Raw genomic sequence first — 27,776 nt, forward strand, 5'->3', positions numbered from 1 at the left:
CAAATCTTAGAAGATGGAATTAATTTATTATTCTATTAGATTAAGTTTCTAGAAATAATGCACCTGATGTAGAATAAAAATTTCCAACAGATTCAGAAACTGCACATGAAGTATTGGATTGAGTAAATAATGTATTGAGAGATGAAGTTAAATCAGCCAACTGATCTTGCGAGAGCATCCAATTTGTGGGATCTATAGACTTCATATTCTCCATCATAGCTAGAAAATGCAATTATATAAATATTAAAGGTCCCTAATTTATTTTATATTTACAAATGAGTATAAATGAGTATTCATAATAATTATTGTCGTTATTTTAAAAAATATTCTGGAAGACAGGTATTTATTTAGGATTTTTTTCATAAGTGACAAATTATTTTTTATCTTTTTTGCCCTGTAAGCACTAACAGTGTCTTTCTATCAGATCCATTTTGGATTTGGCTAGGCCTACAATGAGGGAAATCAGATGGTGAGGGATGAGGTAAATATATCCAGGATGGACCATCTTCAAAAAAATTCCTGGGATTTTTTCACTTGACTGAATTCATTTCCAGGTTGCCAGAGCAATACTTTAACCATTCTCTAGCTGTAAACTAAAAATATTATAACTATCGTAACATTGATCTTTACTATTATAATCATTGTTGAAATATAATTTTAAGTATCAAATATTCTGCTATCAATTATTTTTAAAAAATCTTAAATTATAAAATTTTTGGAGAGTAAGATTTTATTAAAATAAAGGCAGGACAAAACAGACAAACCTCAAAAAGCAGAAACCTGCCTAAATGGCAAATAAATCTCAGAATAGAACAAATTTATTACATAAAATACTATTAGTACTAAAATAAAATAATAGTGTAAGCCAGAAACCTGTCTGGCTTGTCGATGTTGTATTTTAAAGAATTTTATTATAATAATATAAAACTTAGAATGTACTGAACAAAATCACATTTAATTTGAAATAAACTTCCTTAATGCATAAGTGAGTCTTTTTGGGAACTACAACGTAACCTGACTAAAGCATAATTTTCCAGTATAATAGCAGAAAAATCAAGAAATTCAATTTATAGTCTATCACTTCAATATTTAACTTTTTTTTCTTTCTGTGGAATATACAAAAATTTGGATTTACTGGCAGCCATAGGTCACAGTGTTAAATTATTTGAAAGACTGATATAGATAATAATTCACAATTAGTGCTTATAGCAAGATATTTGGAGAAAAAAGCAACCACACTTGATTTATATAAGGCAATACATAGCATAAAATAAATTTTTCAAAGGAATGACAAAGCTGTGAATTAGTCTTTATAAAATAGTTTTGACTGTTAACTTTATTTTTTTAAAAACAAATTTTTGTAATTGCTCACATGGTTGTAACTAATCTGCGTTATATATTAAAAATTACATATCAACAAACCTTTGTGTTACAAATAAAACTGCCATTAACAAAAAAATAATCTCAAACTCCTGTACTTGTAAAAGCAAGATCACAGATTTAATAATAAAATTAATTTACATTATATAATCTAATTTTTTTGATAGTAAATTATATTATATAGTAACAAATTGTATGCTTATAATGTTAGCTTTAACATATTATTCATAAAGTCATTTATTACTACTGTCAATGTAAAAGACCAAACAATTTAAAAATTTTAATTGACCATTATTTGTATCTCTCCAAATCTTTGGAAAATGTAGTTGTTTATTTCATAAAAAGAGATTGATATGAAAATATAAAAAACAAAACAGTTTAGGTCATAATTATGTGGTAAAACTTTAAACTATAAAAAAATACTAATTTTTATTTTATTATATATCAAGTATTTTATTTAATTTCACATTACCTTGAAACTGTGACATATCAATATCCTGTAGATTTCCACTTCCAACCATTCTTGCATTTTCTTTCAGCCAATCTAAACTTTGAGCTAAATCCCATGAAGTATTACTGACCGGTTTTACCATAGATGCTGGGGAAAAATTATTCTATTACTTAATGTTTACTTATATAATATTTTTAATATATATAAAAATTGTGTAGTTATATAAACTATTGAATAAACAAAGAATCCAGAGAAGATTTAATCATAATAAATTAAACATTTTATGCTATATTTATTGCATAATAAATTTTATTTGATTCTTATATAAAATTACAGTGGAACCTCGCTTAACGAGCAAATCGAATTTTTTAAAAAATGTCTCACTTAACAAGCGACGAGGAGAGGGGAAGTCCCAGATTGCGCGCATGCTCCATCATGCTATTATCTGTGATTTTTTTGTTTTCTGAAAATCAAATTTGCATTCCAGGTTGGTTCATTCTGTGCTAGAAGAAAAGATGATGATGATTCACACTCCTTAACAATATATATTGTATAGTTTTCTTTGAATAAACATTATACATAAAACACCGTATTTACTCGCATCTAAGACAATCTCACATATAGGACGAGGTGTGACTTTATAGATCAAAATAAAGAAAATTAAATGTACTAATACAATTCTAATTTTATTTCATTTAATCACAAATAAATTATCATCAAATGCACATATTAATTAAGGCAAACAACCCTGTTTTCTTGATGCTATCACTTTTTGTCTACTCGGACTTGCCCTCCAAAGCTTTGTTACAATATTTTTTCCACTCTTACTCCACAAAGCATTGTCCTCTGATCAATCGAGTGAATTTAAAATGCAGTATTTCTTGAATGACTGCTATCAGCTTTTGAAGATTGCTTTTCCATGCACCTGATACCCATGTAGCAAAACCAAAAGATTATAATGCATGTGATAGGAAAAAGTTTATTTTTAATGATTCAGAATGTACAAATATCCATTAAAAATACCAATTTAACAAATATGAAATAACTACATTTATAATCATTCCTAAAGCGATTATTTTTGGATCATCTCTTTAGAAACAACATTCAACTTGACCTCGATAGCACTCTGCTATAATGTATGAACTATTTAAGTTATTGAAAAACTGCAAAGTATCCTTTGCTTGCACATATAGAACGACCTAGGTTTTTGAAGCAGTGAAAAATGAATAAAAACCTCATCTTATAGGCAAGTAAATACAGTATTTGATTATTTTTTTGGCATGGAACACATTATCATATTTTACATTAATTTCCATGGAAAAAATTGTTTCGCTTAACAAGTGTTTTGCATTATGAGTCACGTTCTGGAACGAATTATGCTCATTAAGCGAGGTTCCACTGTACCTCTTAATTGTTAACAAGTTTTATCATCTTCCTAATTATTTCAAACACATACTAATGAATAAAAATTAAAATGCAAAAGTAACACTAATATATCCAAGTTATAATGCTTATATGCTACAGAAAATTAAGCAGTGATAATCTTTTTCTTTAGCAATTCTCCGAATTCCAGGAAAACGATTGAAAACAATTTTAGATTAAATTTTCTAATAAAACTTAAGTAGGAATTAAATTAAAATTTTGCTCCACATTTAATATGTGATATAAAATCTGATTATCAAAAAATCCAGCAATGAGCTACTTAACTTTCCCTGAAACATTGGCAGTGTCATCTGTTATCATATTTTATTTAAAAAATCTTTTTATATTTTCAACTATTATAAGCTTAATTTTGAGTAGGAATGGGTTTTATAAAAAAAATTGTAAATGCTAGTAACCAGTAAAATATTCATTAAGTCCGACTCTACTCAAGATATGATACACAACCCCCTTTATCTCCCTACCCCCTCAACCTTTAATCACTAAAATTTAATATCATCAATCCCCTAATATAAAAACCTCCCTGCAAAATTTCAGAAATTTTCAAAAAAGCACAGGAGTTACCCCCCAATACACACAGAAAAAACACCAGAAATTTTTTGCATTTCTCAACATTTCAAGGTCCCAAGTTTAAAAATGTAATAAGATTGGAGAGTAATTTTTTGACCAATTGTCATACTTTTCCTCCATTATATATAACGATCTGGGAAAGTAAAAATTGCATAAGTATATGGAGCAATTACAAAAACTAGAATATTAGGATTTACTAACAAAACAATATTATCTGTGTGTAAATAATGTGTGTGTGTGTGCATGTGAGCATAAACATGTTCGTATTCAGCTCAACTTCATTACAACATAAATCTGATTTTACAATTGAATGTGCTTATAAATGCCTTCCCAAATTTTATGTGATTTTTAATTAATAAACATAAAGTGAATATTTTCTGAATGCATGTTGACATTATCTTCTTATTGCAAATACATGATATACATGATACCCATTTTCATTTTATTTCCATAAAATCTTCCAATTAAACTGCTTATGCCTTTACTGAAAATTATTTAATAAATTATTAAAATTATAATTATTAATTTAGTTAAGAGATGGTGCCTAATGTCTACCTCTGGTAGCAAATTACTTAGTATTAATCATTAAATTAGTGAAGTTATAGCCTGATTATTTAAGGCAATCATTTGGTTATGTTTCTATATACATTAACCAAACAAATGCCTATATATCGGGCTTTGCGATGTTTGATATACTTACGTTTTTTAGATTATTGAATGTGCATTCTGTATTCCATGTGAATATACAATGATATATGAATTTGCATTATTCTTCACAAAAGCAAGAGTTATGTGAATTGTCAGCAGATATAAGTTTAATGCAAAATAGTGGTGAAAATTCTCTAACACAATCTACTTATATCAACAATGTAATGATTCTCTAAATCCTGAGCACCATGTATAATAAAGTTGAGGTGTACATATATATATGATTAAAACAGATTTTATATATATATATATATATATTTTATATTTTCCTTTTATATTTGACTTCTAAACATTATGAAATATACAAAATATTTTTGAAGAATAAAAGAAAATTTGAAAATTTTGTTTTAATAAATTTACATAAAAAATTACTTTAAACAAATTATTACAGTAGAAGTGAAAAAACAATCTAATGGCTGAGATTTTCCGGAAATAAACTCAATTTGTATTTAAGATGAACTTGTTTAAGGTTTGATATTTTATTACAAACATTTTTTAATATAAACTTCTAATAGCTTTTTCTAAATAATGATATTTCTGTGATCAGACAAAAATTTAACAATAAAATATTAAATTTTCAATGTAAATTAATCTATCGCCAATCACAAACTTCAATTGGCATCAAAGACAATTCTCATTTCATTAGGAGTTATCATAATGTCATTTAAATTATGCCAGAAGAAAATTACAATAATTAACAGAAATTCAGTTTGATTGATAAATTGAAACATCATATTTTAAGAAACATACCTGGTTCTTGTGTACCATTCATTTGTAAGTGGCAGCGATTATGGGAAGCATTGCCAATGGGAGCACCAGAACATCGTTCTAAAAAAGAAAAATATTTATTTTGATGTATAACAATAAACATTTTTATAATTAATTTTAGTTCATATTTGCTTTGCTAAGTATAACAAAATAAATATAATTTTATAATACTGAAGATATCAACATCTAAAACCAGATAGTTATATATTAAAGCCAAATGACTGTGGAATCATATCGGACTATATTACCAGTATTAATAAGTAAATGCCAAGTAATTTGGCACTAGAGGTAGATGTTAGGTGCCATATCTTGCTAAATTTAATAATTACAATTAAATTAATGTTTTAATAATTAATTTAGAAGATTCTGGAAGAAAAGAATTGGCCCAAAGCAGGACTCAAACCCACAACTCCCACAATTTAGCATTTAATTATTAATTAATAGTAGCAGTAATATAGCCTGATATAATCTGGCCATCATTTGGCTTTAATATTGAAAATATCTGTTATATGAATGATTTCATATTTTTATACAACTGAATAAAGATAAATTCAATACCTTTCCCATATTTAAATCTTTTACAAATAAGTAAAACATTGCTGCATTGTTGCGCATCACTGCACACTGTTTTGTGAATATATCCTATTACACTGAAGCAAATGTTTTACTAAAAATTCTAAATTAACTTATTGAAAATATATTCATCTAAATAACTATCATTAAGCACATAAGTTCAAAATAATCCTTTAAAATTAATTTAGCAACATGCATTTATATTTACTTGAACTGCATATTATCATATTATAGCCAGCATGAGAAGATAATTATTTGAATCTGGTGTTTAAATATTGAAAGTTTATATTGCTTCAAAAAATGTTTAGTTTTGATAAATCAGACTTAACATTAAAACCATTAAACACCTATTATTTAATTTAAATCTTATTAGAAATTAAATTCATTAAATTTACTTAAATAATATAAACAACAACTCAACAAACCCAATTAAAGCCAGATGATCAGCCAAATTATAGGACTATGATTAGGCTACGTTAATGATTATAAACAAAGTAATTTATCTGGAGGTAGGTGGTTGAGCTGCCATCTCATGATAATTTTAATAATTATAATAGAGTAATTTTAATTTACAATTTCTTGAAGAAAATTTATTTAATAATATAAAAGCTGTCGTCTGTGTGTGCTTGTAAATTTCTTATAACTCCTGCAATTTTTGTCCAATCCAGATGAAATTTTGGTTATATTCTGACAAAGTATAGGCTACTTAATTTGCAGAATTATTACCTAAAGAATAAACGTTTTATCGATTTTGGATCGGTGATCTCACTTATGTTGCAGTGACATCAATAATCTCATTTAGTTCATGCTTAATGATGGAATTTCTCTTAAGTTACACTTTTAAATATTTTGGCAAATGGCATATTTTAAACTTACTTCATTAAATTTAAACTTTTAAAAAAGATAGCTATATCATGTCATTTTTACAACATTTAAAAAAAAAAAAACGTTTTAAGACTACATGATGTTTATTATCCAATCAGAAGCAACAATATAACGAGCCTGTTATTTAAAATGTATTATCATGCATTAACTATTCTTCAACAGGCAGCATAGACTATTTAATTTATAGAAAGATTAGCTATTCTTGAATTTCTTGAAATCTGTACTCTTTTTCAATTCCTCAATCTTTCTATGAGAAAGTAATCTGTCATGCTTAGCAGGTGAAATTTTCTAGTTAATTATAATTAATAAAATTATTATTATTATTATCATCACAGAATGGTAACTTGACCACCTACCTCTAGACAAATTACTTTGTATATTATAATTATTAACTTAGGCTAATCACAGCCCAATAATTTAGCAAATCCTAAGGCTTTAAATTTACTATTTTGAAAATAGCAATATGCTACAGATAAGAAGGAATTAAAATGTCATATCTTTCAAATATAACTTTCAATAAATCAAAGTTCCAAAGAAATGAGTCTATAACTGTTTGAAATTTTGATGTTTACAGCTTCATATTTTAAAAATAATTGATATGTCGGTACTTTCTTTTATATACCATTATATTTTTTCAAATCCTTTATATAATATTTGTTTGAACTAAACTTTTGGATTACTTAATCCTCTTGCAAACTTTGTAACCGGTGTTGTCAAAGTTTGTACACGAACATTTTCAGCCCCTCACTAGGTCCTCCTTCAAGCTATACTTTCTTTTTTCGACCGTTATATCGAAGAATATCCACTTTCCAGATAAAAATTCAAATTATCGAATTCTGAATCTATCAAAACCACGTGCCATCAACATTCAACATTTTTTACGTAACACGATCACGTGCTTATCTTTGTGATGTAAACTATCTAATCTCAATCTGATCGTATCTTTTATCCACGTGACTTTTGAATTAGTTGATTGGTTGATATTGAAGGATTTCAGTATAAGACCAAAGATCTGTAAGACAAATTAACAAGTAAAATGACGAAGCCACTCTTGGGATAAGACAAATTAACAAGTAAAATGACAAAGCCACTCTTGGGACAAGACTATGTCTCGGAGAATGCAAGTAATGCATGCACAAATCTCGCATTCATGCCTGTTTGTAGAAACAGTTTCAGCATTTTTGTATTTTCTTTTGACCCAGTTCTCAGTCCCCTGACTACCTACAAGTCTGGTTTATTTTTTGTGAGTGCATGATTTGGGCATCAAATACTCTGTGCCAAATTGCAACTCCTGACATGTACTCCTTCATACCTCTAAGGTGTGCAGCCATTGACAGCAACGCGATTTTAGAGACGAGACATAGTCTCATCAATTACATGGAAAACAACTTATAAACTGCTGCAATATGCTAATGAATGTACAATGATGATTATGTATGTACAGTACATGAAAAAATATAAGAATAAATAACTTTCATTAATGTTTTTTCATTAAGGTTTATCATATTTTTATTTTTTTCAATTCTAGAAAAATAAAATTGGAATAAACATATTGATTTACTGTGCAGCACACAGAATATTCTCAGAACAACAAATAATTAATTATAAAAATAAAATAGTCGTTGAAGTTATCAATCTATCCCATATATTTACATAATTTATTATAATTTAAATTTGCTATAAAATTGTTTTGAATAATTTTACCAAATTTGGATGTCGACAAATTATGCTATTTCCAACCTCAATAAGAATTAATATTTTGTTTCATTAGTAATTTCAGTTACTGTTAATGATAAAACAATTTACTATTTTTTAAAAATTATTACATGCAAAAAAGAAAAAAACAAAAATATTTAATTTATTGAATCACTGTTGGTAACTTTAACACCAAAAATTGGGTTAATGGATGTTTATATTCATTGAAAACTTTCATAGAATTTTACCCATCTTTGCATTAGTAATCTAAATGTGTTATTAAGTCTATCATACATTTGATGACAATTATATTGATTAATTTATTAATGTCATACAAAATATTGAACAGTACACACAAGTGTATGCACAATGCATATCAACATACCGTACAATTATAATTTTTTATAATAAACTAATGTATACTTTATAAAGTTCAATTGTTTTCTTCTTAATTCCTCTGCTAAATTATAAATACTGAAAATTAGATTAACTCTGAATTAAATTTTAATTAATATTAAACTATATTACTAGTAATTTATCTATTATTACTTTTTAATAATAGCATCATTGTATAAGATCGATATAAGATAAAATTTATCTTGAAATAAATAGAAAAGATAAGAATGATGAATGCATTGCAAAGGTATTCTATCTGCAATGACTAATGCAAAAAACTTCTCATAACAGACACATTGTATTTTATCAAATAAAGTGGCAAGTAAAATTTGCAAGTCAGAATTAGCTAATAAATAACTGTGATAACTGTATTGGCTAATTTGGATTGAATTATTTGTAAACAATGAAAAACAAATTATTTTCTCATACATTCATTTAGAAATTTTGTTAACTTGCATAAGTAAAGATTATTTTTTTTTTTATACTTCATAAAGTATTATTTATATCCAAAATAATTTAATAATGTTGATCAGAATTTTGTACCCCATTTGTAAAGGTGGAAGCCAAAGCAAATAAATGATTGATTGATATCCAAAATATGACACATAACCTCAGCTTTATGATTATTTTAATAAAATTTGAAAATTTAAGCATATCAAAATTTAAAAGTAGCTTTGAAATAAATAGACCAGAATAGAGATTTTTATAATTTACTATTTTTAATTTTAAAGCAAATAATATATTATTGCTCTGCTCTTTACTGACACCGGGTATTATAACTATAACTTCAAAACAAACCTGTTACCGGTGTAAATCTTGCGAAAACGTTTGTGAGACGCTCGTAAGGCAATTTTCACAAGATTTACACCGGTAACAGGTTCGTTTTGAAGTTATAATAATAAATTATAATTTATTTTTCTTTTATTGCAAACATACATAGATTTTATGTAAATTTATGAATTCAACATATAGAATTTTTTAAATTTAATTTTCCTGTAGTAAATCAATAAAAAGAAAGAAATTGAATTTTTAATTTTAAATTAATTTTATTTTGCAACTGGCTTTAATATTTATCTTAATATTAAATCCAGTTGCATTTTAAATTTAATGATGTTATTCTTACTAACTGTTAATCCTGTATTTTTCATAAAGGTTAGTAAATGCAGGTAATGTGAAGATAAAAAATTGTCTTAAATGCTTAAATTCTTTGCTTTTCTCATATCTACTAAGCAAAACTCAAGGTGAGCAAAAATAAGGAAATGTTTTCAACGATAGAGGTATATTAGTACTGTATTTTATTTCGATTACTGTATTACAATTTCATTACATCAATGATAATCGTAGAATGTAAAAAGGGAAGTTGCCTGTAAAACTGATCTTTGCATTGATGCGTTTATTGTTTTTTGAATATTTTGCCTGCAAAGACTACTTGGATATTATTTCTCTAAAAATATCGCAGAAATAAGGTAGGCTGATACAGAAACTGTTTATTGCATATGTACTGTATATGAACTTCAAAAATAAATAAATAAATAAAATTTTATCAAACGATGAGATCAGCTGATTCATTGTATCGTCTGCAATATTTTATACCCCTGAGGAAAATACTGTAGGTCTACGGTAAAATAAATTGCATTTTCCCACAGTTAAACTTCAAAGGTAAATGCAGTTGGATAAACCATATTCACTTTCTCTGATAACTTTAACACGATCTTCTAACGACAGCACTTCACATTTCTTTTGTTTTTGGACAATTTCAAACAAACAAATGAATTTCCTCTCTTGCTAGACTAATTCATTAACGCTTGCACCTAATTTCAAGGGTGAGAGAAGTGTCCAAGGTGGATTCAAACAAGAGTTTAGACTAATTCATTATATTAAGAGAGGGAAACGTTGTTGAAATGGGTTCGAACAATAGTTTAGACCAGATATATTCGCGGAAGTGGTCACTTATTACAGTTGTTGTATGTTGTTTCGGACCAAAAATCGATGCCTGCAGTCGTGTTACACAGGTGGTCGTTTAATACAGGTAACTTATACGAAGACTCTATGTATAAACTATTCTGTGCCAGAAATTTTTGCCCGTTTAGACAGGTGCCTGTCAAATGCAGGTGGTCACCTAAGCAGTTTTCACTGTATTATGGTTTAATGTTATTTGGACATGTTTTAGAGATAAAGATAACATGGAAAAAAACCTGCAATATAGCTTTAAAATTTGTATTTTTTATGTATGAAATATATAGTACATCAATGAATTTATTCAAAATAATGATGTACTGTATCAATATTATTAGTACTTTTTTATGACTATAGCTGTTTTTCATAATTGAGTCAGTTCGACAAATGTACATAAGATGGCATTAGCACTATCACAAATATATGAATTCAACTTTTGTATTGATAATATCTAAAAAGTATATAAACTATGTGATATCATATAAACTATAGAGGTTTAAAATAATAACAAAATTACGTGGCTTATTTATATTTTTTCGATCTCAGTTTGGCCTAAATCATAATCACGACATTTTTGTCAGATAAATCAATATAATCGGCACTATATCTGTTGATTTTTTATTAATGAATTTGAACAATTATTAGTTAGTACGTTAATGCACCATATCTAAACTTAATATATAAAAAATAAAATGACTTGATATTGCAAAATATGGCGACAAAACTCCAAATCAGACGACAATCGTGGTTGTACAAAATCGCTTATTTCAAATTTCTGAATAAATAGTGCCCACTATTTATTAACAGACACACTAAAATACACAAATAAATCATATTTTCATTGATGAAAATGTAATATTAGGTTTTAAAGCTAGAAATAACTTAATAGAAGAACGTAATATTATGTTTTTCATTTTTACCAAAGTTTTCACAAAACATAGTATGTTTCTAGCAGGATAAGTGTTAAAATTTTGAATTCAGAGAAGGTTTTAAAAACCCACACTGTTCAAAATACAGGAAACACATGTTTAACCATAGACATTATGTCAACATCTCAAAACTGTCATTGCTGTTAAACTAGGTTAATGTAGAATATCAATGTAAAATTAATGAGCAATTATTTATTGTGACATTGTCACAATGCCAAGCTAAATTTTTAATCATATTTTAAATTTATTTAACTTAAAATATATGCTCTTCATCTCAGATTAGTAATGGCTTGCCCCTGTACTTCATACTTTTCCTCTAACAATAGTCATGCTGATCATCTATTAACTGCTTTCAGGGGAAACTTTTGAATCGAAATAATGTGATTTCCAGTTTGCATTGGAAGTTCATATAGAGTTAATTGGGTCTTCCTGCTCCTAAGGCTTCCATATCTGGTCTCAAATTTCATCTATCTAATTCCATCCTCGAGATTAAGGAAAGACAGATGGATGGATGACAGTGGAAATTTATAGGTCTATAATTTTTTTAAATTGCAGTCCAAAAAGATCCAAATTTATAATTTTGTGTTAAAGTTAAATAATTCAAAACATAAAAGAAGTTCCCATATTTCAATAAATTAAAGAATCAAAATGTCAAATGATTAATTTACAGCAGGCTATGGATCATTTTAATTTGAATTCTTAGGTTTTTATATAAATCATCATAAAAATCTTTTATTATATTATTCATTATATCAATATTGATTATTTTCAGGGAAGTAGTGAAGAAAATTATGTGCTTTTAAATCTACTTCAAAATGTTTCAAGTTTTTAATAACTGTCAGATTAGAAAGGCTCAGCTGAAAATATTAGACTATTTCCTAAATATTTGTAGTTCAAGTCTGTCATTTTTCCTTTTACTTTTGATAATTGTACACAGTAAAACTTATCTAAAACAACCATCTATGAAATGAAAATAAAAAAATCAATATTCCTGGTTAATTCAGTTGTGTTCAAAGTAGAATTTTAAATAGATTTTTTATCATATAATGACTTAAAATAATCTCCAGTGATTAATGATTCAAATCTATCATCTGAATTGTCTTTTGTCATCTTTTGTGGTTAAGTAGTAATATAAATACAGTGAAATTCTGTTAACTCAGCATCTGATAACTTCCTGTGATGAGCTTGGCATGCCAGCTTATCAGTGCAATTAGGAAAAAAATGATTAAAAAAAATTCACCAAAACCAAATAACCAGCAAAAAAAGGGAATAGAGCTAACATTTTTGCCCATGTTGAAGGGCATCATCGGACTAAATTTGAAACAGTGTGGGATTGTGTACATGTGTGAAGAGGGAAGATCATGCAAGAAAGGGGAGGAGGAGAGAATAGTAAGAAGATTACAATTTGTAAAAAGACTTTTACATTGGGAGAAGGAATCTACATCATAAAAGTTAACGGAGATATATTTGCTGGCAGCCTTATAAATTTCAACTTGCTCTAAATGTCTGAGATGTATTGGCAGATTTGTACAGTTTTACATGAAAAGATATCAGAAATTGTATCCAGGATTTAAAAAAAAACCGAAAAAATTTCTGCTGTCCAATAAGGCAGCATTTTCAATAAACCAGCAGTATTGGTCCCAACAATGCTGGATTAACAGAACTTCACTGTATTTTAATATATGTAAACTTTAGAATAAGTTCCAGATAACCAATATTATAATCATATATAAATTGCACAATTACTTTCATACAAAAATAAAAAGAATATAGAATCTCTTTTCAAATGATTCAAAGCAATTAAAAAGCAATTATTCCTAAACTTTATTCTAGAATTTAATAAATTTAAATTGAAAACTGAAAATATTCTGGATATATAAATTATTTTATGCATAGAACATTTATTGCAATGAGATAATAATTTTATCATATCTATTTGTAATGTTAAAATATGTCAGATAAGACAATTTAGCTGGCATAACTTTTGACAGAAACATTAATGTTTCTGTTGCCAGATGGTTTCAATATTTAAAATGTGTTTTAAACAAATATTGAAAAATTTGACCCAATACTTATTATTTTATAAAGTAATTTTTACTTAATTTCTATTATATTAAAAAGTATATTTTTTCATATAAATTTCTTTTTATTTCTTAATTAAAAAAAAAAGCTAACATTCTCAAACTCATTTAAATAATAATAAAGCAAACTAAACTCACAAAAAAAAAGGCATTTAAAACAATAGGATTTTCCATAATTTATCACATTACGCATTATCAACATTGCCAGACATGTAATACAGTCAAACCTGTTTTTATGCGGGGGATAGGGACCGCATTAAAAAAAACGCATAAAAAAAATCGCGCGAAACTTCACAAGGGGCTATAAAAAATAGTTTTCGCAACACAATTAAAAAAAATATTTTTTTATGCGGTCAATAGGGACCGCATAAAAAAAGTCTCACATAGAAAATAACTCAAAACCATACGAAATAGAATTTATTGACAACAGATGTCAGCACTTGACTGCATCGTCTGGTCTATCGTCTGTTTTACATATTTTTGTCCAGGTGGTGTTTTGTTGACTTAGAAAGTAAATAATTTCATTTTTCGCATATTCATGCAATAATATTACTATAATAAGTGCATTTATGCTATAATAAGTTTATTTAGCTATAATAAGTCAACGTGAGACATGACGAATCGCACGAGACTAGTCGCCAACTATACCGCACAAATAAAAAAATCGCACAAAAAAAACCGCACAAATTAAAAATTCGCATTAAAAAAATCGCACAAATAAAAATCGCACATAAAAAGAGCGCATAAAAACAGGTTTGACTGTACTCTGTTAATAATCAGAAATTTTCTCTAATTCTTTGCAATTTTCAGTTATATCCAAAGCATTAGACTGATATGCCTGAATGCTATGTTTGGCACTATCATACTTGAATATTTGTAAAATGTTCTATAAAACTCAATAAAAAATTAAACACACATACAAAATGCAAATGCTAAAAAAATTAATTTTTGATTAAAGTATATTTGAGTAAGTAGTACTGTACATAAAATAAAACATTAATTTTTTCAGACTAAGTAATCCTCATTTTTTGCAAATTCATTTAAAGTGAATTCCACATGATATAATGTAACTTCTCTGCATAATAAAATACTAATAAATGTTGTACAAAGAAAGATCTAACAGATTGTGGATTATGTGTAATTATTTATATGAAAAATACTGAATTTGTTTTCTTTATGACTGTAATTAATTCAGTACAGCCCTGATTATTTAGTCTTCTATATTATCTGGCTGTAAATACTCACAGACACCTTCCATACTGGTTCCAGCAACTATGTTTATCGAAAAAAAATGACTTTTTTCAATCACTATCTGAGATTGTCTGGTTACATTTAATTAAAAAAGGTCAATATATTTCCATAAATCAAATGGTATTATTTGAACAACTTTTTTAAAACAGAACATTCTATGTTCCACATGATGCTATTCAAATTCAAAACATAAATATGAAGTATTTTATTATTATTATTATTATTATGTCATATTTCATCATTAATTTTTTTTAAATATGTACACAATTTTTTATAATATAATTGAAGATAATGAACTAGAAAAATTTTAAATGTTGTAACACACACATTTTCTAATTATCTCCAATTGTATTACAAAAAGTTGTGTGCATATTTAAAAAAAAATATTTTTTTGTTATATCATATTTTGTCATTAAGTACTGTACATCACATTTATCTTTGAATTTCAATGTCATCACGTGGAATATAGAATGTTCTGTTTTTAAAAAGTTGTTTGAATAATACTGTTCTATTTATGGAAATGTATAAATAATCTGACAAAGGTCTCTGAAAGTGATGGAAAACATTCATTTTCCAATAAGCATAACTGCTGGAACCAGTACAGGTGTCCAAGTATTTATAATATTTTCCATTTTGAGGTGTTTTTTATTTTGCTGTATATGTTTTTAGTCTTGTCTCTTATGCTGGACAAACATCAACAAGTTCAAAGCTTTCTAATAAGTCTAAGAAAAAACTTTAATTTTGTCTTAAACTGAGTTCTATTTAAATATCTTAATAGTGAATAGATTATTAACTATTCAAATCAGTCATCTTTACAGTATATTTTAAAATTCTACAAGCTACATATAATTGAATCATATGACAAACTAAATAAAATGATTACTTCAAATTACTAATATAAAAGCCATCATATGTATGTGAATTCCTTATAACTCCTACAATTTTTGTCCAATCCAGATTAAATTTTGGTTATATTCATTTTATGTTCTGACAAAAAGTATAGACTACTTATTTTACAGAAATATAGGGTAAACATTTTATAGATTTCAAATCAATGATAGCACTTTGTTGCAGTGATGTCAGTGACCATGTGACATTCATGCTTGATGAGGAGATTTAAGTTGCATTTTTAAATATTTCGGCAAATGGCATATTTTAAACTTGCTTCATTAAATTTAAAATTTAAACTTCAAAAATGATGGCCCCATCATGTCACTTCTATAACAATTTTTTAAAAAATCTTTCCATAGTGACCATGTGACATTCTATTATCCAATCAGAAGTAACAATCTAATGAGCCTGTTATTTAGAAAGTGTTATTGCTCATCTAACTAACATACATACAATTCATCCTTGTTTTATCAATGTGGATTTAAAAAGACTCACTATTTTGTTGAAAAAAAGTGTCTAGGGGAAAGCTTAAGAATAAAATTGGTCAGGTAAATTCTAGATCTAAAAGAATAAGAACAACCGAGACTCCTAAAGGCTGTTAAGCTCAACTTGAACAACAATCATATAAATGGGCTTTGTCAAGAGCTGCAGAAACAGCATCACAATGTCAAGCTTGAGTATAAACTATTTAATTTGTAGAAATAACAACTCTTCTTGAATTTCTTGAAGTCTCTACTCTTCTCAATTCTTCAATCTCTACTTTCTGATAAAAAGTATTCCATCATGCTTAATGAGAAATTTCTAGTTACAATAATAATAAAATACTATAAAAATTAATTACATAAAACAATAAGCAAAAAAAATAATAATAAACCAATGATATAACATTTTGATTTAAAGTTTGTTATATGATTTGAATTTCTTATTTAAACATTTGAAATACTCTTATGTTCTAATTTAGAAATTTTAAAAAGTAGTTGAAGGTGACTCATAATAATTTATTATATTTCAGACAAACAAACATTTTCAATTTCTCACTGTTAAGGTGTTTAATTTTTTCTATAATTTTGTCAGTAAATGTTTTTATTCAAATTGAGTTTCTTCAAGACACCTTTTTATTTCTTAAATAATAATAAAGTAAAATAAAATTAAACAAGTATTAAGTTTTATTTTAATAACAATGAAATAATGATTCCTGCATAAGGTTGAAGATGAACACATGAAAGATTATAGATTGATTTCATTACTCAATCTTAAATCCATTTTCAAATATTGATAATATTGTAAGTGGTTCAATATCATCTAAAAATTTTTCATTATTCAACCCTCTATCATTTCTGTTCAGGTCAGATAAAAATACTACATATTTTCAAAATATTCAGAATTTAATAATTAAGAAATTAAAAATTTCTGATTGAAAATTGTGAAAAATCAGCAAGAAAATATATATTTTAAAACATTTTCATACCCATTTCTGGATAAGTATTTTCTTGACTTCTCGACTGTTCTATCCTATCCATACTCTGAAATTTAAAAATATTGTAAAAATTGGTATTTTCAATAATTTTCATAAATAATTATATACTCTACCTGATAGTGATTGTGAACTAACGGTGGAATGTCCTGATGACATGCCGGAGGTGATTGTTGCCATCCAGACATTGATGACATGTTACTATAACCATCATCTGGGCTATAAGGACAATTCTGAAAAAATTAATTTCTTAGAAATTTTAAATTTTGATAATTATTAGTTTGGGTTTTTTTAATTAAAATAACACAAACATTTATTTTCAATAATAAACTTTCAATTTCCTTAATATTTTAAAATTAGTAAATTTTCAAATAATTTAAAAAATTAACCCCTCTGTCCTTCAAAAATTAGTTTTGAAAGATAAAATTTTTTCTCATACACACAGTACAATTGTTTATGGCATTATTGTAAAATGTTGAGCAGAACAGAGGAAGCTGTTGAGCAATAGATCTATAGACATTCTTTGCTTTCCAAAATCATATTTTCTTAGGAAAAATAAGTAATAATATTTTGTAGGCATTCATAGTCCTTCATTTTTCTTTTTGGTTTTCTATGGAGTAAATTTTATAGTTTAATGTGATAATCTAGCATTTTCCTTTGTTTTGTTTTTAGTAAACATTAGTTGATTTTATTTTGTTATATTTTTGAAATTTTATAAATATTAAATAAATTAAAAAATTTTAAAATAAGTTTATGTTTATAATATAATATATCTATCTTAATTTTTGGGGGAAATAAAAATTTGAAAACCAGTTTTGTAGAAAAGTTGAGATTCAAAAACCGGTTCCTTAAAAAGTCTGTTTTTGTATAAACCCTATAGGGAGCTCAAAAGTACAGTATTCAGAATTTATTTTTAGTAATGCAAATAAATTATTGTTAGGAAGTTGTGAATGTGACCTTTACCCTTAAAATTGTCATGCCCTCTCCTCTACTGTGTGAGGAGTGAGTGGAATTATGTGAACTCTGTTAAGGGGAAGTGGTATTCCGATCATCACAACAGTTTTGAACGTGTGTTGTGCTCTGATGTACATTCCATTTTAGTCCTCTCATTCTTTGTCTTACCTCGACACCACCCTTCATCATATCTACATTCTGATATGGTAGCAAAGTGTGGTTGTTTAAGAGTTTAATGATCAAGGTTTACCATATGAAAAGGATATAATTGGAGATTCAAGTAAGTGATATATACTTGTTTGCTTATGAAAGGCATAACCTGTTTGAACAACGGACAATGCCATGAATAGTGTGGGGACGCAGAATGTAGATAAACTCGATGATGGCAACTACGAATCATGGAAGTTACAAATGCGTGTTGAGACATGTAAGTGAATCTATGGAAAAGGCTGAACATTTAGAAAAAGCAGATATCCCGATTCCAAGTGAGTTACTATCTATAATGTTACTAAATTCATTTCCCAATGAATACGAGACATTATGAATTGCCACTGAGTCCAGAGATGACATACCAAAGCCTGAATTGTTAAAAATAAAAATTAATTGAAGAAGAAATAAGACGGCAAGAGAAGCAAGAGTTTTTAGTCGAACAAAGTGCACTGTACATAGGATTGAAACAAAAGAAAAGTTCTTTCCAACAAAACTACCCAAAAGGAAATAATTATTCTTCTTCACAATTCAGAGGAACATGCTACATATGTGGTAAACCAGGCCACCATGCAGCTGAATGTATAAGTAATGACAGATAGTCACAAGGAAACAATACTCGCAAAAAAGAATGATGCTATGGTGGCCACAGTACAAATGGCCCAACCTCTAAACTCAACAGACTGGTGTCTTGATAGTGGAGCCATTACACATATGTGTAGCGACTGTACGAAATTTACAGATAAATCAAGGTCTCCACAAAGAAATACGCACTGCAGGAAAAGATGCATTAAGATCTGTTGGAACTGGATCAATTAATATAAGCATGCGTGTTAACAACACCAAAAATACAATTAAGCTACAAGACGTGATAGCCGTTCTAGATTTGAGAAACAACTTGATATCTGTACCTAAAATAACAGAACATGGATATTCTGTCACATTCAAAAGAGAATCTGCAACTGTTACTCGCCAAGATGGTTCCATCGACTTGATAGCAAAGAAAAGAGCTCAGCTGTATGTAGTAGAAACTAGATCTGACACAGTATTGAATGCAGAAGAAAGTGACAATCTTTTGAGATGGCATAAACGACTTGGTCATCTAAACAACAATTTAAAGAAACTAGCAAGCAAAAAAATGGTAAACAGAATAACATTGAAACAAACCCAATTGATTGTGAAACATGCTACAAAAGAAAGATTCATCAATTACCCCTTAAGTCGTCCAACACGAGAGAGAAAAGTATACTGGGATTAGTCCATTCTGACATGTGGTCCAATGAGTGGAATCCCTAGGCAGCTCTATGTATTTTGTGACATTCATTGACAACAAAACACGCTAAGGCAAAGTAGCAATGCTCAGACACAGATCTGAAATACTCAATGCATTTAAACAATACAAGGAAAGAGTCGAAAACAAAATTGATAAGAGATTCAAAAGGCTCCGTACCGACAATGCAAAAGAATACTTATCAAAAGAATTTACTAATTATCTTGGAGAAAAAGGAATAAGGAGGCAGTTGACAGTCGAGCATATTCCTCAACAAAATGGAATAGCTGAACAAGCAAACAGAACTCTCGTTGAGATGGTAAGATGCATGATGATTCAATCCAAGGTACCTCAGAATCTATGGGCACAGGCTATCAATGCAGCAGCCTACATAAGAAATCCTTGTCCCACCAAAGCCTTAGAAAAAGAAACTCCATTTGAACTGTGGACAGGAAATAAACCTTATGTTGGATTTGTAAGAATTTTTGGTAGCAAAGCAATTGCTGTGCAAAATGGACAGAAGAGAAACAAATTTGAACCAAAGGGAAAGGAATATATTCTAGTTGGATACTCACAATAGTCAAAGACATACAGACTGTGGGAGCAAGGCACTAAAACTGTCATAAAGACTCAAGATGTGCATTTTGTCGAAAAATTAGAAACAGAAAACAAACAGGACTTGTTTAGTGCACCTTTAGATTTAACACCAACCATAAAAACATTGAAGTTGATGAGAGTAATGTTCCTTCCGCAAAACAAAAATATTCCTTCACATGATGATGAAACATTAGATCCACGACCAAAACACAAAGCGAGACGTCCATGATTAATTAAAAGTGGAAAACCTGGAAGACCAAAGATGGTGTATAATGAAGTAGCAGATATTGCAAAATGTGATGAGTTGCCAGATCCTACAAAGAAGAAGCACTAAGCTGAAAAGATTGAATCCATGGCATAACTATTCCTCTCTGAGTATAAGTCCTTAATGGAAAATAATACGTGGGAATTAGTCCCATGCCCAAAGGACAGAAAAATAATTTCAGATAAATGGGTATATAAAATAAAGAGAAAACAGGATGGCACCATTGATTGCTATAAAGCCAGGTTAGTTGCATGTGGATATGAACAGAGAGAAGGAATTGACTTTGAAGAAGTATTCGTTCCAGTAGCAAGATATGAAATGATTCGAGCATTCCTCATTAGGTGCATAGAGAACGAAATGCATGTACACCAAATGGATGTAATTACAGCTTTTATACAAGGTGACTTAACGGAGGAAATATATATGGAGCAACTAGAGCATTTCAAAACAAAAGGAGGAGAAGATAAGGTGTGGCAATTAACTAAACCCCTATACAGATTAAAACAAGCAGAACACAAATGGTACAAGAGATTAGACAGCTACCTCCTAAGCATAGGCATGAAGAGAACAAGCTCCGATCCTTGCGCTTACACCCAAAATGAAGGCAGAGACAACATTGTCATCATAGTTTATATTGATGACATGCTAATTGCCTCACGCAACTAGGAGATGATAAGAAAAATCAAACACATTCTTCAGAAAGAATTCAAAATGAAAGATTTGGGTGTAGCAAGTGAAGTTCTCAGAATACGGATAGAAAGAGAGAGACTACCAGAAAGATGAAACTTACTCAAGAAAAGTACGCTAAAAATCTTTTAAAAAAATTTAATATGCAAGCATGTAGACCAGTTGCAACACTGATCAAATCAAATCAAAAATTAACAAAAGAGATGGCTCTGCAGTCAGAGAGCAAAATGAATGAAATGAATGGAAAACCGTACAGAGAACTTATTGGGGGACTCCTTTATCTGGCAAACTCGACATCCCAGATCTGGCATTTGCAGCTAGCGTGTTAAGCCGTTTCTGCTCTAATCCAGGTATCGTTCATTGGAAAAGGCCAAGAGAGTGCTCCGATACATTCAAGCAACTATAAATTATGTTCTAAACTACGAGAAGTACAATCAGAAGCTGTGCTCACATGTGGACTCAGATTGGGCTGGAGATATTGACAACCGGAAGTCTTCATCAGGTAACATGATAATTCTAGTGAACAGACCCATTAGATGGGAATCAAGAAAACAAAAATCTGTTGCGCTTTCGACAATGGAAGCGGAGTACATGGCCCTATCCGACGTGACAAAGGATGTCATCCATATGAGAAGGATGCTAAGAGAAATGGGATTTGAAAGTTATGTGAATACACTGACAATAGTTCACTGTGACAGTCAGAGCGCCATTCAGCTGAGCAAAAATACCGTTCATCATGGGAGATGTAAACACATTGATATCAGGTATCACTTCTCCCATGAAGCTAAAGAAAAGGGCAAAATTAAAACAGAATACGTCCCTACCACAGAGATGAAAGCAGATATGCTAACAAAGGCTCTCCCAAGAAGCAAACATGAAGCAAACATCAAGCTGCTTGGACTAAACAAAGCCTAGATAGAACCATTGGCGTAGCCAGGGTTTTGTTATGGGGAGCCTAGTAGAGGCTGTAATTTTCTGGGGAGGGGGCACCAGGTTAACTGGGGGGACCGTGCCCACCCATGCCCCTTCCTGGCTACGCCCACGGATAGAACCACTGGTAACTATTTACAATAGTGAAGATAGATAACACGATCTGTGTGTGTATGTATATATCACAATGGATACAAGAGTGTTTGTAAGGAAAATTATCAAATGATTAGTTTCAGTGCATATGCAGACTCCGGGCACACCAATAGAGAAGATGTGAATGTGACCTTTACCCTTGAAATCGTCGTGCCCTCTCCTCTGCTATGCAAGGGGTGAGTGCAGTTATGTGAACTCTGTTAAGGGGAAAGTGGTACTCCAGTCCTCACAACAATTTTGAACGTGTGTTGTGCTCTGACGTACATTCCTTTTTAGTCCTCTCATTCTTTGTCTTACCTTGACACCACCCTTCATCATATCTGACAATTATCCAAAAGAGTAGTGTTTTCAATATAACTCAGGCTGTTTGATGAATTAAAATAAACAAAAATATCTATATACACACACAATTCTCACAGCTTAAAAATTCAATTAAGCTCTGAAAATGAATTTTTGGTTCTTACATCTGTCTTCCTTTTGTAATTTTAACAGATTTTTATAAAAATAAACCAAAGAACACTGTATTTTATTTATATTTATAATATTTAAAATATATTAAATATATTATAAATTTTTTTAAAAAATTATATATCTAGTTAATTGCCCAATTTTTAATTTCAATTTATATTCAATAATCAGCTAATGTAAGTAGAAAAAAAAAACTTTTGTAAATATTTTCTGTAAACACATTGTGTGTGTGATGTAATTTATAACTATTATTTATTTTAATAAGATCTGTATAAAAAAATAGGAATTGAAGAGAGGTCATTAAGACATGAAATGCATATCCACATCCAGTAATAAAGTCTATATCAATAAGAGTTCCATGTTTGATGTAAATTACTGAAAAAAAGTCAAAAATATTAGGCTTTAAAAAAAATCATAGAAACTAGTAATGGAAATGATCAATTAAACTAGACCAAAATTTTCTTAATTCTATTATATTATAAGAATTGCGTCTGAATTGTTGCTTGCAGGTAAATTTTGTAAAGACTTCATCCCCATCATCAAACATGCTTACAGACTTTACATCTAACAGTCTATACAGCAGGTTTCAGAGATGAAATGATGATCTGGCTCTGGAACTTTTCATTTAATGTGAGTATGAAAGATGTATGTAATAGTTTAGCTTTTTTGTGCCACTGTTTGCTTTTTCTTAAAATTTTTGATCTTACAATCCTGCAACGACACATCAGTTATAGTCATCTTACTTTCCATCTGAATAATGTAGTCTTTCTTTTAAACTATCTAATGAATATTAATATAAATATATCTTTCATTTATAAAGTAAAGCAATTTTTATAACTATAGTTTAGATAAAATTCATTTATTTGTACTGTATAAAAGCTCTGACAAGTATAACAATTAACAACTGTGAAAACCATGCAGCTGCAACCTATATTTGAGCCCAGACTCCCAAAATGATAATCCAAAGACAAGCCATCAATCATATCTGATCAACCACATGCTTACATCATGCATAATGGCAATAAACTAATTTTTATTTGAATTTTATGATAAAAAGAGGTCAAGTATATTTTAAAAAGATAAAATTTGGTGTAGCAAAAATGTTTAAGCATTATTACTATGCATTATTTACTGTAAGAGATTGATAGCAATAGTCATTTATCTGTATAGTACGATAATCTATATGCATTATAACAGTTTATAATTAAAAAAAACAATAATATATTAATTATATAAAAACATTAATTCAGTTTCTTTTTTTAAAATTTCCAACTGTTTTATAGCTTGTACTACATATGTAATAAGGTAAAAATTTGTTGAAACTTTTGCTTTTTTATTAAAATAACATTATAATTAAAACAACTGTTTTTAAACTCAAAAACTATTGTTGTATTCTTTATTATTATAAACTGTTATTAGATTTTTAAAACAATTGTGTGATAATAATCTGAAAGTTGCAAAATTAAAAAAAGTTAACAGAAAATATAAACTGTACAAACATTTTTATCATACCTAAAAACAAAAATAACGTGTTTATTAAATAGTATTAAAACTAAACAAGTAATTTAAAGTAAAGATGCAATGTGTCGTATGATATTAAAAAGTAAAAAAAAAAAAACTGCCAATAGTTATTAGTGAGGTTGAGGCCAAAGTTTTAAATGCGAAAACGTGTACATCAGACGTTCAGCGCTGCTTTCCTGTAGCCTAAAGTTTTACAATGGCGTTTGGAATGTCGAGCATGATTCCACTGACTTTCCAAACACCATTGCCAAACTTCTCAGTTTACAGGAAAGCGACACTGAACGTCCGACGTACACGTTTTTGCATTTAAAACTTCGGCCTCAACCTCGCTATTATCTCTAAACATTTTTTTTTTTTATCAGACGTGTCCTACTTCCTTCAGCTAAAAGGAAAATCTTTAAACATCTTCACTAAAACATATATATCATTAAAAAAAATCAATTTCTAAAATACAACAACGTATATTAAAATATTTTATAATATTTATTATTCAGAAGTTATTTTATTTTTAAAAATAGTACTAATTTTATTATATTTTAATTTGCTAAAGTAATATTAAATTATTATTAATTATATATAATTATGATTAATTATTGAGGAAACGTCAGTCCTTCGGGTATCTGCAATACTTAAAAACTTACAAGTTTTGGCTTTTTCTTCCTGGATATAGAATCTGTCGAAGAATGATCTATTGCCCAATATGATCCCTGTTAAAAAAAATTTTATATCTTACTAAAGTAATCTAAGAATTCATACTAATAAATTATTAAATTATTTCATAAGATTTTAAAAACTCTCTGAAGTTTAATTTAATTTATAATTGATGTTAGATTTTCATGTTAATCATAGTTCTAGCTTTGTTCATTATTTAACTTCTCTTACTTTAGTGTTAATTATATATTCAATGTTCTTATAAAATTATACTTTATTACTATATTTTTTACACTACATTTTATCATTTTTCACTACTTTTACTTTCCCAGATGTTATATATAACAAAGGAAAAGTATGTCAATCAGTGAAAACATGATCCAAGATTTTTACATTTTTTAACTCAGGACATCTTGAAATGTTGAGAAATGCAAAAAAATTTGGGGTTTTTTCTGTATGTATGGATGGATGTTAGTGTGGGGGGGCATAATTTTGTTCATCCTGTTTGAAGCTTAATAACACGTGTGCTTTTTGTCAAAAATTTCTAAAATTTTGCAGGGAGATTTATTCATTAAGAGGATTGATGCCATTAAATTTTGGTGATTACAGGTTGAAGAGTGGGGAGATAAAGGGAATCATGTGTATCTTCAGTAGGATCAGACTTAATGACAATTTTACTCATTATTAGCATTTACAATTTTTTATAAAACCTATCCCTACTCTCAAAATTCAGCTTTTTGCCATTTTATAATAGTTGAAAATATTAAAAAAAATTTTTAAAATAAAATATAACAGATGGCACCACCAAATGTTTCAGGGAAAGTTAATCAAAAACACTTTTTTCTTTTATTTTTCCATTTTTTGCTGTTATTAATAATTAGAAATTTTTGTTGCTATTATTAATGTAAAAACAATTGATAATGTATATTGAAACACTTGACAAATAGGAAAATAAAAGAAAACGGTGTTACTGTAAATTTTTCAGGAAAAATGAAATATTGAGTTCTGCTGGTTTTTATATCTTGTGTCAATTAGAACTTTAACTTCAGCAGAAAACTGTCATATTTAGGTTTATGATAGTGTTCCTGTATCAGATATACAGGATAATTAAAGAGGAGTGCACAATAAGCATACCATGTTATTCCTTGGTGAAAACCAACCAAGAAGTCTAGTCCTGTTTCATTTAAATTTTTCATTTTTTCTAGTCACAAAAATTTCAATGAAACAAGTATCACATTAAAGAATCAGAATTTAGAGAAATAGATGTCCAAAATAGAAAAACCAACACTAATATTGCCAGTAACCTACAGCAAGCATATTCAAAAAATTATCAACAGAGAAGAAGAAAGTGGACTGTTTAAAATTAATTCGTTCAAAACATTTTGGAAAGTTATACTGATATTTTCAAATTATTGTTTTTTCAAGCTTATTTGTTCAGTTTGTTTTGTTGTTTACTTTATTATAATATGCATATTTTTGTGCACAAGTTAGAGTTCTGATAATAAATTTAAAGAGCAAAGGTTTAATAAGCACATGCATTCTACATACTGTATTCTTTTAGAATTGTAAAGAAGTTAAATGTTAAGAAAAAAAAAATAGAATAATTTATTGTTTTGCATTTTATTATCTTTAAATGTCATAAATCAGAAAATGAACAGAATGAAAACAGGAAAAATGACACTAATTAAATTTTTAAGGGTCTAACATAACACCATAAAAAATAATATATATTGTATATACAAATTACTTTCAGAGAACTTGAAACAAGCAATTTGTGACTAGCTCTAACTTAATATATATTTAATATTACTATAAATAGTTAACTTTAAAATGTACAATTCTCTTTCCTCTCTCCTGAAAAATTTTATATTTTTGACTTGTGTCACTTTTCTCACAGGGATGCAAAATGTGTTTGGATATATCAAGGCTAGCCAAACCTTGTCACAACAGAAGCCATATATTGCCTATCAGAAATATGTGTGTCACATTCTCTAATGAAACCGTGTAAATTATATAAATTCTGTATAATTTATGCAGTATATATAACTTATACAGGAGCCTCAGTAAAGATCTAGAAGAGCCATATGCAACTTGTGAGTTGCAATTTGGCTATCAATGCCATATATGATAAAGATTTGATGGATTGTAATGGTCAGACCATCCAATTGGATGTTGAAGTCAGTCTTATTTACTTAAAAGCTGTTTAGAAGACATCATATAAAATTTATTTTAATATTGTCTTTACCTCAAATGTTATTTAATATTTTAAATTTTATATGACAGTCATTTTAATATAAAACAAATTTCTACATTAAAGAGTTGAATGAAGCAAATAAACTAATGCTGTAATACCATCTTTAGTTTCAATTTCATACCACAATTTGGCAGAAAAACAAAACATGTATATATTTGTATGTAAACAAAACAAAAAATATTGAACAGTTAAAGTTAGGGATAATATTTTAAATGTATACAATTATTTTTAATCATCAAACTTCATTTTATAGCAATGAAAAGAAAAACATATATATATTACATTATTGCATCATGTCAACCATCAAAGTTCTCTGAAATGATATATTATTATGTAGCTAGTGGATAATTACTGAAAATTTATTGTCTTTC

The 27,776-nt window shown here is 28.3% G+C and overlaps 1 protein-coding gene across 1 annotated transcript in view; it reads right to left on the bottom strand.

Annotated features, from left to right (window-relative positions):
* LOC136976301 (forkhead box protein J2-like) overlaps positions 1-27,776 on the bottom strand; it is a 79,151-nt gene that overhangs the window by 3,744 nt on the left and 47,631 nt on the right. The window contains exons 3-8 of the mRNA XM_067271541.1: positions 25,142-25,207; positions 17,565-17,681; positions 17,443-17,497; positions 5,300-5,377; positions 1,853-1,978; positions 64-219 (exon numbers count right to left, since the gene is read on the bottom strand). Coding sequence (XP_067127642.1) covers positions 64-219; positions 1,853-1,978; positions 5,300-5,377; positions 17,443-17,497; positions 17,565-17,681; positions 25,142-25,207 — 598 coding nt within the window. The remainder of the gene's footprint in view (positions 1-63; positions 220-1,852; positions 1,979-5,299; positions 5,378-17,442; positions 17,498-17,564; positions 17,682-25,141; positions 25,208-27,776) is intronic.

This window comes from Centruroides vittatus, unplaced genomic scaffold, assembly GCF_030686945.1.
Source record: "Centruroides vittatus isolate TY-2023 unplaced genomic scaffold, ASM3068694v2 contig_4, whole genome shotgun sequence".
NCBI lineage: Eukaryota > Metazoa > Arthropoda > Arachnida > Scorpiones > Buthidae > Centruroides > Centruroides vittatus.